The 11932-nt window shown below is 38.3% G+C and overlaps 1 protein-coding gene across 1 annotated transcript; it reads right to left on the bottom strand.

Moving 5' to 3' along the window:
* Positions 1 to 487: 487 nt before the first annotated feature.
* On the bottom strand, positions 488 to 9971 carry LOC101861051 (dehydrogenase/reductase SDR family member 7). Its single transcript, XM_005101424.3, has 8 exons — positions 9760 to 9971; positions 9084 to 9239; positions 7571 to 7671; positions 5883 to 6075; positions 5441 to 5487; positions 4713 to 4832; positions 2973 to 3139; positions 488 to 1667 (listed from the first exon to the last, which is right to left on the bottom strand). Exons 1-8 carry the CDS (start codon positions 9899 to 9901, stop codon positions 1610 to 1612), a joined length of 984 nt encoding a protein of 327 aa, XP_005101481.1. The 5' UTR covers positions 9902 to 9971; the 3' UTR covers positions 488 to 1609.
* Between the last annotated feature and the right edge of the window lie 1961 nt (positions 9972 to 11932).

Raw genomic sequence — 11932 nt, 5'->3', positions numbered from 1 at the left:
TGGTGAAAACAGCATTTAAAGCTAACAGATTTCAACAGATGTTCTTGACCAGAGCTACAAGGATAACAATTCTATATCTGGCTGTAAAAACATCATCTCCGACAGCAGCTTCTTCCTCCCATTTTTAAAATAGTTTTAGTAAGTTTTTTACAGCACTTGCAACACAATATAAGGTTATATAAGTGCCGCAGAATGGATGTGTCACAAGAGAGTAACATACACAAAAAAGGAGGAGGAGAGATAAGTACGATAGATGTTTTATAGGACAGAAGGGGTAGACCACACACCAGATCACCCGCCAACCACCCACTCTTCCTCGCGCCCCTACCACCACAGACAATACCCTACACTGCAGTAAAGAACAAATATCGGAGAACTCCATCTTTTTTTTACCATGCCATTGGCTTGAAAGGGCAAACTCTCAACGGCTAGGGGATTAACAACAGCAACAGCAATCCTCTGATCTCACGAGTTTGAGGAGAAAATATTTTCGCAATAGCTCGCTGTCCGACTCAAGAGTATCATTTTCTATGAGCTTTTAGCCACAACTGTTCACTAAAGTCGATGAATTTCACATTGAATTTTCACACTGAATAATAGAACTGGCTACGAGAACACTAGCTGGTATTGAGAAGAATAGGACTGACGTGGTACTAGCGTGTCGTACGAGGCGACCAAATGGCGAACCAAGTAGTGACTCCCGAAACACAGTCATCCTGCCTCCAGGTCAGGGGTTGAGTCATGAGGCTAACAACCTCTCTCGTAAAAAGAACCTGTTACAGAAACACATACAAGCAAAAACCATTATCTCAGCTTGACTGATCGTGGATCTTCTCCAAATGGAGAGTTTACGACGCAAGGCGGTGAAAGCGGAAAGGAGGCTGCAGGGCAGAAGCCTTCACCATCATCCAAGTTCAAGTCTCTTCGGTTTGAAGTAAGCCCAGCGGAAACATCACAAGACAGTCACTGCAGCGGAACCCACAAGTAGCACGGGGCAGGGGTAGTCCACGAGAAACATGGAGGAGATGCGTGGAAAGGGACATGAGAGAGATGAAGCTCACTTGGAACGAGCTTGGAAGGATGGCTCAGGACAGAGATAAATGGAAGGAGCTTGTATGTGGCCTATACCCTGCCAGGGGTGAAAGGCATTGATGATGAGGAATGAGAACACAACTTAAAAGAACCAATTAAACAGAAATGACAGTCACTCCTGCTTTCCATAGAGAAAGACACCATGTGTAGAATTATCCTCAAAACATTTGGAACAAATTAAGGACGCTATCTAAGATGAAAATCTGATTATGAACCGTTAAAAAACATCTACTTGTAGTTCTGGTTCAAAGCATATACAATGCAGCCTCTCTATAACGACCTTCGACATAACGACATCCTCTGTATAGCGACATGGTGCCCAGGTCCCGATTTTTTTTCTTTATATATCATTAGTAAGTTTTGGTTGCCTCTCTATAACGACAACTCTCTATAACGACAACTCTCTATAACGACAACTCTCTATAAATACATTTTTTTCTGGTCCCGGCAATGTCGTCAGAGAGAGGCTGCCCTGTACACTCGGCTGCCGTGAGGAGAGAACGCAACAATCGTTGTCCTATTTCCCTCCCTCCCTCATCTTCATGATTTGCTTGACACCAAACTTCAGGATCAACCTGTGGAAAAATAAAAGAAATAAAACAAGTCCTTAGAAAAAAAATAAAGGTTTTACAATGGCACTTGGACCATAATTTCAATTATTACACTGACCATAATTTCAATTATTACTGACCAAAATTTCAATTATTACTGACCACAATTTCAATTATTACTGACCACAATTTCAATTATTACTGACCATAATTTCAATTATTACACTGACCATAATTTCAATTATTATTGACCATAATTTCAATTATTACACTGACCATAATTTCAATTATTACTGACCATAATTTCAATTATTACACAGACTGTAATTTCAATTATTATAATTTCAATTATTACACTGACCATAATTTCAATTATTACTGACCATAATTTCAATTATTACTGACCATAATTTCAATTATTACTGACCATCAATTATTACACTGGCTGTAATTTCAACTCTCCCCCACACTCCTCCCCCCCCCCCCCAAATCTCTTTCCAGCTCAGACATCTACGTCCAACCATAACCACACCACTATTCCTAGTGTCCTCATCATTTGTCCACAGCCGGCACTGACTCACTGATTCCCAAAGCGGGGATATTAACATGTTTTTATGCAAAGTAGAATTGTAAATGGGCTGATTTATCAATGTCATGCTCATACTGTGCCGGAACAACATAGGGGGAACTGCTGCTTTTTCTTTCCTCATCTTTATTATTGTCATTTTTCCTCTACTTCTTTTGTATGTTTGTCACTCTCTTGTGAACTGGTATTTCTGAGGTGCCTTGATAGTCAAAGCAGACTTTGCGCTTTTGAAGAAAGAGAGGTGAGCAGAGTAAGCCTGATTCACCGTTTGGACTTCTCTGTTGACATCCACACACCATGTATGGCCACATGAATAAACCACTGGTCAAAGATCCAATCAATGAGTTGAGGAGGGGAGATCAATCCATAATCTTCCAACTTAGAACACAACATGTACCCCTCAACCAACATCTCAACCGAATTGGAGTAAAGCAGTCTGCTGCCTGCCCACTATATGACTACCCCTCAGAGACAGTGGAACATCATCTGTTCTTCTGTAGAAAACTAACTGATTTAAGCTACCAAGCTACCCCACACATCTAATTGCCTCTACTCCTCAAGACAACAATTAGAACAAACATGCAACTATTACCAAATGGCATCATGCATAAGAGTTAACGCTCAGATGCTACTGGATCGCTAACAACAACAACAACATCCACACACCCCTTGGCGCTCATATGACCTTATGCAGTTGCGAGCGCCGTAAAAACCTTACTAAAACTCAAACAACAAAAACTCACCATTTTCCCAGGTCCGGCATGTACTGACCGACGTAGGCCAGGAACAGGACGGGGTTCTGGCTGATCCACACCTCGTACAGTCTGTTTGCCAAGGCCGCACAGGTGAGCTGAGCACAGCGCTCCGTGCTCATTTTTTTCTCCGACTTGTCCATCGCACGCCCCACGGTCTGAGCAGAGAAGATTTTTGTTAAACTCTGAGTTGTTGTGTGTTTAGTAAGTGCTGGCATGTTTTGTTTTAATATGGTCCAATTTAACTGCGTTAATTTACTAAGGAGAGATGATTTTGTTACATTCTGAGTTGTTGTGTGTTAGTAAGTACTGGTATGTTTTGTTTTTACTACTGTTTTAGTTTTAGTAAGAGTTTTACGGCACTTGCAACACAATAAGGTCATATAGGTGCCGAAGATTAGAGGTGTTACAAGAGAAAAACAAACACAAAAAAGAAAGAGGGGAGACAAAGTTAATACTGTACATTCCAACTCGCAGTTTAAGGTCATCAGCTGACAAAAAGACATTTATTTTACCATCTATTAAACTTAAAACAATGGGTGGAAGGGCATTTGAATACCAAGGCCCCAAGATCTGGAATGTTCTACCAAGTACTTTGAGAGAGATCAAATCTTTTGATTCATTCAAATGTCAGCTGAAGTCGTTTCTGTTTTTAAATTAATAAGATGAATATTTGGAATAATTTTCTTTAGTCAGAACACGTTTTATGTTACTGTTGTATGTTGTACTGTATTGTAAAGCGCTCAGAGCCTGTATACTTTATTCGGGGTTGAGCGCTATATATATAAATGTCATTTATTATTATTATTATAAAGACGATGGATGTTTGATAGGAAAGAAGAAGCAAACCACAACAGAGCAACTGCCAACCACCCATTTAACAACGGTCCTTATGTGTATAGAATTAAGAGTCCAACAAAGAAATACCTGAACTGTCAAATTATTTGGGGAAATAACTGTTAATTTTAGTTTTTCAGCCAAAAAAAATAATACGGTCCAATTTAACTGTGTTAATTTTCTAAGGAGAGATGATTTTGTTACATTTTTAGTTGTTGAGAGTTTATTAAGTGCTGGCATGTTTTGGTTTTACTACTGTCCTTATGTGTTTATATAACTGGTTGCTTTTAAGGACTAGCAGGCTACCCCAGATTCCGGGGGTTTCCAGAAATCTTGACCTACACTAAAAGTGGACATTGCCCTACCTATAGGAGAAGTTTGGTTTCATTGGTGTGTACATTTGTTTGGTTATAGAGAAAACTCTCCTTGTCTTTTAAAGAAACTGAACAAGGGGCAAAAACTTAACCTTCGATTTTCTCAAAACAACATTTTTCGAGATAGCCCCCTTGTGCTTAAAAGCGACCAATTATTAAAGTTTGGTTGAGAAAGTTCTTCTTTGTATGGTTGAACTGGTTTTCTGGTTTTCTTGTAAATGAGAAATGTTTTATCTTGTGTGAACGAAGGATAGTGCTCAGTGATCATGTTATCGATGTAAAGCACACACAGCTTATACGCAAATAGGATAGAGCGCAATATAAATGCAATCTATTCTCATTATTATTAATATAAAACAATAGGAACTATCTCTCACAACAACCGTTTTAAAACACTTACAGAGAAGAGAGAAAATTTACACACCGAAAAACCCACCACTTCCCCTGCCAAAAGAAATAACAACCAAACAAACAAAAACACATACTCGGACAAACACAAAAACAAAAGAACAATTCCGACCTCCCCTATTTTCCCCGTGGCGGCGTGAACGGTAACGTTGGAGAAGACGGGGCCGGGGCAGATGATGGTCACGTCAATGTTGTGCTCACTCATCTCTGTGGCCAGACAGCCAAAGTAGCCCTGCACACAGTGGGGGGGAGATAAATCAGTAGGATAAAACAACAGTGAAAGATAAAAAACAGTACGACATACAATATGGGGAAAGATAAATCAGTAGGATAAAACAATGGGGAAAGATAAAACAGTATGGTATACACTATGGGGAAAGAAAAATCAGTAGGACAAAATAATGGGGAAAGATAAAACGGCACGATATAGCATTGGGGAAAGATAAAACAGTAGGATATGGTAATAGGAAAAGACAAAATAGTAGGATATAACAATGGAGAAAGATAAAACTGTATGATATAGAAATAGGAAAAGATAAAACAGTACGATATTGTAATAGGAAAAAATAAAATAGTACGACATAGCAATGGGAAAAAAGATAAAACAGTCGAACACAACAATGAGGAAAGATCAGATAAAAGATAAAGCAGTACGACATAGCAATGAGGAAAAAGATAAAACAGTAGGATAAAGCAATGGGAGGAAAAGATAAAACAGTACAATATAACAATGGGAAAGATAAAAATAAAACAGTGGGACGTAGTAATGTAGTAATGGGAAAAGGTCAAACAGTAGGACAGCAACGGACAGCAAATGAGATGCATGTAACTGAAACTTACGTTGAGCGCATGCTTGGTACCGGTGTACGACCTTGACATTGGGACACCTTGGAATACAAGAGAAGACATGTTCTAATGAGAAATACAAGAGTCTATAGCTTTTGTTTAGTCTCACAAGTTGACTAAATGAATTTAGGGGAAAAGAGCAAAACAGCTTTACCTCTACGCTACAACAGTTGAGGTCTTGGATCAGACACAAGAAATTGAAAGATTTATTTGTTGTAATAATTTGCCTCAAACCATAAGGTTCCTTTCTTTAGTAGAGCTTAGAATGCAAACTTTGAAAACAAATGAACAACACAAAATGTTACAAGTTATGGATTATTCCTTTGTATGACCAAAACAACCAGGTCTACGAAGAGACAATTTCCTTTTTGAAAATGGAATTTTTTTGTTTTAAATCGCAAAAAAAAAGTCAGTTTTTGTTTATGATTCTACGCACCCACTTTGCCAGCAATGCTGCTCATAACTGCAATCAAGCCCGCCTTGCGGCTGATCATATGCGGAAGCACTTCCCGCGTAAGAGAAACTTGTCCCAAGACGTTCGTCTCAAACATGTCGCGGTCCACATCCAGCTCCACGTCTAACCAGGCGGCGCGCTGACTGCGACCCGCGTTGTTCATCAGCACATCAATCTGATCATTCAAACAAAGTTTAGTTTAGTTTTAGTTAGAGTTTTACGGCACTTGCAATACAATAAGGTCATATAAGTGCCGAAGATTAGAGGCGTTACAAGAGAGTAACAAACATAAAAAAGAAGGAGGGGAGAAAGAGACGATAGCTTTTCTATAGGAAAAAAGAAGCAAACCACACCAGAGCACCTGCCAGCCACCCATATTCAGACAAAGTGCAACATGATTAGAGAGAAGAGTCAAGGAGTGGTTGAGTTGAAAGGTCATCTAAAAAAATTCATCATGTTTTAACTGATATAGGAAAAACTAATAATCATTCTTTCCTACACGTACATAATATCATGATCAGTTGACGAAAAAAAAAAACTATTAAAAAAAAACAATCCAAAAACAGATTCCCAGACAAAACCAAAGAAGTGTCACGGGCACAGTTCATCACAGGTTTGTTCCCCTTCCCTTGTGGTAACTGGATCCATAACAACAACATCAACAACAACAACATCAGCAACAACAACAACATCAACAACAACAACAACAACAAAAGCCCTTTTAGCACCTTCATCGATAACAACAACAACAACCCTTGTTTGTAGTACTTTTTGCTTCCATTTTTCCACACGGATGAGATGTGTTACGCTCCACATTTTGCCTCATATCCAGTCCACCGCCATCAAACCATCAGCATAGTAAAGTCAGAAGCATAATATTGGATCTACCTCCATATTTTACAAACTTCAAACAGCATATGGTGTTATGGACGGACAAAAGAAATAAAAAGGTATACAGCCTCTTCCTGTGACAAGAGAGACAGTAAAATGGAGCGTGCTTAAACTGAAATCAGAAGAACTGCTGGACTATCATATATCAAACCAGGGTTTTTTATCGTTCAGAGAGGTTGCTAAAAGAGAAGAATATGAAATTGGTGATTTTTATTTTCTTTCAATTTACCAGTATACGTTTCCAGATAAACAACGTTCGGTTTAAGTGGACTCCACTGTATGTTAAAAAATTTGTTAGAGCAAGTTCGACTGTGTACGAGATATATATGTGAGGCATCATTGTGAAATCAGGCGCTCGTCAAAATAATGAAATCCCAGAAATCTTTCTTTTTTCTACCAGTTTGGAATTTTTTTTCTGATTTTTCTTTTTTGGCTAAACACCTCGTATGTCCATTCAAAAACACTGTTATGAGAGGATTTTTATGGAAAAACTGATTAAAGGCATAGCAAATTTAAATTTACAGTTTCCAAGGACTCTTAAGCAATGGAAGTCACCAAACTTTGGCAGCTATTTTCTCGCTAATTTTACCTCTGAAACCAGGCAACCCCACCTCCTTCAATCTCAAATATCTCGACTTCTATTCAAGATAAATGGATATTTTTTTCATCGAAAGCAAGGCAAATGATCTACCTTCAATATGATACCAATAACTCCATGTGCCCAAAAATTAATGAGCGCCTGATTCCACTGCGTCGTGACACGTATCATTATGCCTCACCTGCTGGAAATGATCCAAAACCTTCTGGACAGCCTCCTTGTGAGTCTCGTACTTCACCACGTCCAGGGGCAGCACCAGCACGTCCGACTCTGTCACTTGACCTTTGTCCAACGGGGAGAAAAAGTACAAGGACAGCTACAGGAACATGTCTCTCACATTCAAAGACATAACTGCCAACTTGTCAAAATCTAAAAACGGACTCTACTCTACCTACCCTGTGTGTCAAGATGGTGGGCATTGGCCAAGTATTTGACCCTCCGCACCCTTCACACACATTTTTCTGTGTTCAACAAATTCATGCTCAATGGTTACTACGGCAACAGACACATTTTTCTGCATTCAACAAATTCATGCTCAATGGTTACTACGGCAACTGACACATTTTTCTGCATTCAACAAATTCATGCTCAATGGTTACTACGGCAACAGACACATTTTTCTGCATTCAACAAATTCATGCTCAATGGTTACTACGGCAACAGACACATTTTTCTGCATTCAACAAATTCATGCTCAATGGTTTACTAGTAGTTTACTACGGCGACAGACACATTTTTCTGTATTCAACAAATTCATGCTCAATGGTTGCTACGGCGACAGACACATTTTTCTGCATTCAACAAATTCATGCTCAATGGTTACTACGGCAACAGACACATTTTTCTGCATTCAACAAATTCATGCTCAATGGTTACTACGGCAACAGACACATTTTTCTGCATTCAACAAATTCATGCTCAATGGTTACTACGGCAACAGACACATTTTTCTGCATTCAACAAATTCATGCTCAATGGTTACTACGGCAACAGATACATTTTTCTGCATTCAACAAATTCATGCTCAATGGTTGCTACGGCGACAGACACATTTTTCTGCATTCAACAAATTCATGCTCAATGGTTACTACGGCGACAGACACATTTTTCTGCATTCAACAAATTCATGCTCAATGGTTACTACGGCGACACACACATTTTTCTGCACTCAACAAATTCATGCTCAATGGTTACTACAGCAACAGACACATTTTTCTGCACTCAACAAATTCATGCTCAATGGTTACTACGGCGACAGACACATTTTTCTGTATTCAACAAATTCATGCTCAATGGTTTACTAGTAGTTTACTACGGCGACAGACACATTTTTCTGTATTAAAAAAATTCATACTCAACGGTTTACTACGGTAACAGACACAACTACAACAAATTCATGCTCGATGGTCCTCAACTCATTGATTGGATCTTTGACCAGTAACATATAAAAGAGAAAAAAATGACTTTAGTAGATACCTTCTTTGGAGAAAATGAAATGTAACATACAAAAGAAACAATGCACGAACAAGCTTCCATCCACAAAACCAACCTCATCCTAACCTTGACCCTGTGTTGACTAAAGCTAACACATGATGCGCATGCATTTATTATAACGTTATACTAATCAGATGGCGACATTTTGATAGAGCTGGGCGGGTTAAGGGTGGGGGGGGGGAGGGGGGAACTGTGGTTACCTAGACTAACACACGCTGCTTTGACACGTTCCAGCTCATCTTTCCTGCGAGCTGACAGAACGAGCCGAGCTCCTGCCTTGGCCAGGCAGTAAGCGATGTGCTCTCCGATGCCACTGGAGGCTCCCGTGATCCACACCACCTTCCCGGCCAGACTCTCTGCACACACATCATAGCAATAATAATAGTAATATAATAATTTAATAGTAATAATAATAGTAATAGTAATTATTTAATAGTAATAATAATAGTAATAGTAATAATTTAATAATAATAATAATAATCATAATAATAATCATAATCATAACAATAATTACTAAATTTATTATTATTATAACCATATGTGCACCCCACATGCTAAGGAAAATCCCATCATGCACAAGACGCCATAGGTCACAATCTTTCATTGACATTTGTCCACTTATCAAAAGAGACAGGTTGTTACAACTCATAAAATAGAAAGAGTAAAAAAAAAAATACAGTTGGGAGTGACGGTTAAATAATTACTTCGGACCAGTGAAAGAAATTTTGTTAATGTGTTAGAACTTGCGCAAATGGCACAAGTTACATGATGGAAAGAAGTAAAAAAACTGACTTGTTAAGCGAGGAGCTTCTGTCTGTCTAAAAAACAGTACATTACTATATTATTATAAATAAATTCACTCAAAAGAAAACCTACCTGGCTGTTTGCCAAATTTTGCGGCATACATCAATCTCAAGTCGGCATCCGACAACAAAATGGCCACAATGACCACAAACAAAGCCACAACGGCATAGCCCACTAGAGGCAGCAGGCTGCACAATACACACAAGTACGACATTTCCCTCTGTATGATAGGTCAACAACGGACACCGAGCTGAAAAAAGAGAATTATTACAATAATAGGGAGATGCATGGATATTTTTAGCACATATATATTGAAACTAGAAATCTCACAAACTTGTTTGACAGCAGCACAACTTATGAAAAAAGAATCCCAACAATTGCACTTTTTAGAAGTTTGTAGTCTGTCACTAAAAATGTAAACGGAGAGTGTGCCCAGTTGCGACTACAGTGTACAAGATAAGAAACTGCACCATCACCTGTTCCACAACACAGCCAAAACTTAAATGACTGCAAAGCTACCTTGTTTTGCAGAGACCATCCTTGACAATGTGCCAGGATCTGGACAATAAAAATGTATCTTATATCCTATCTCATCTTGACAACACACAATGGAACATCACGACATTAACTGCAGCAAACCTGCACTTACTATAAGTCAAAACAATATAACCAGCAGCAAATTTAACTCTTTCACTACCAGGGGTTTTCCTCACCTATCTGTGACCTACTTTTTTGAGAAACACAGCTTGCGGGAGTGAAAGAGTAAACCGGCACTTGTTACAATTTACTAAGTTACAATGAACTGCAGCAAATGTTCACTTATTTAACTCATTCGCTACGCCGAGCCGTGGGGGGCGGCGCGGCTAAAGTGCTGTCAGTACGCTAAGCCACCCCCGGCGGCTCGAGAACCGACGTTCAATTTTAGCTTGGTTTCTATTCCAATCCACATATCCATGTTAAAATAAAGGTCATAATATAAAGTTGACTTCCGGGTCAAGCGTTTCCACCGAAAATCAAAAGTTTTGATTCAGTTTTGAAACACGATTTCGAAGTTTATTCGACATTGTTTTATCGCGAAGCCCAAATTATAGCCCAGACACCAGTCTTAGTACTTTTACACAACAAAATGTATCATTATTTTGCTCACTAAAGAAGTGTAGGACTCTTCTTTATAATATTGATACTATTGGACGCAAATTGCCGGTGCACTGTAATTGAGAAATCAATCTTTTTGAGTGCTAGATCTAGGCCTAGATCTAAATAGTCAAAATATTTTTTTCTCCCCCAAATCACTACTTTTGGGTGAAATTACTAAGTATCACTCAAGACATGTATAGGTTTATTCCAAATGCAATTCTGAATAATTCCATATAAGTTACGTGTATTTTTTTCTGTTTGTGATCCTTTTTTCAAAATTATTTAAACAATTTTTTTTTTTTCAATATCGGATGTTATGATCCAAATGTACAAATATTATGGAATGTATGTAAATAACTGCACATTTTTCAATATTTTCCTGTTCTATATATACAGGTATGGTTATTTTGAGGTATCATTTGACAAGGTGCAAACATATTTTTTTAGTTTCACCTGAGATTATAAATTTTTTTAGGCCGGCACTATTTCTCCGAACACTGTGAAATCACATCCTTTCCCCCAAATTTCGGATATTATATAGAGTATAGACCTACCAAAGATTGTTCGTATACAATATGGTTCAATCGGTCTAAAAAATGTCCGCAGTAAATATTTATATTAAAAAATACTACAGTTCCAAACAGTTTTTCGCTACAGATATGACGTGTTGCCTTTGAAGGGTGCTGCTCTTAAACTTAATGTGTTGTGTTCACTCGTGTGCAGTCTAGATCTAGATTTACGGAGGGTTATTGATAACGACACATAGAACTAGCTTCAGCGTTTGTCACTGCTGCGACCAATCAATCGTGGCTCGATTTTTTTTGGCATTTTTTGGACAGGGAATAAAAGTCAAATTTTAAAAAAAAGAAAAAAAAAAAAAGAAAGAAACCGAACCTCTTTACTTTTGAAAGAACGTTCCCTTAGTTTCACTTAGTCTCTTTCTCACTTGTTGTCACCACGTTGATTTGTTGAATATGTACAGTTACTTTTATTTTTCCCTCTTTGACTCTTTGTGGTGTTTTATTTTGTTAGTGTGTAACTTTTTTTCTTGTTATTGTTCTGATGTGTTGTTTTTCCATCAATTTTTTTTGTTGGGGAAAGGGGGGGG

The sequence above is a fragment of the Aplysia californica genome, unplaced genomic scaffold (genome assembly GCF_000002075.1).
Source record: "Aplysia californica isolate F4 #8 unplaced genomic scaffold, AplCal3.0 scaffold00282, whole genome shotgun sequence".
In the NCBI taxonomy this organism is placed as follows: Eukaryota; Metazoa; Mollusca; class Gastropoda; order Aplysiida; family Aplysiidae; genus Aplysia; species Aplysia californica.
Note: the sequence above shows the minus strand (reverse complement) of the source record. Positions and strands in the feature narration are given on the sequence as shown.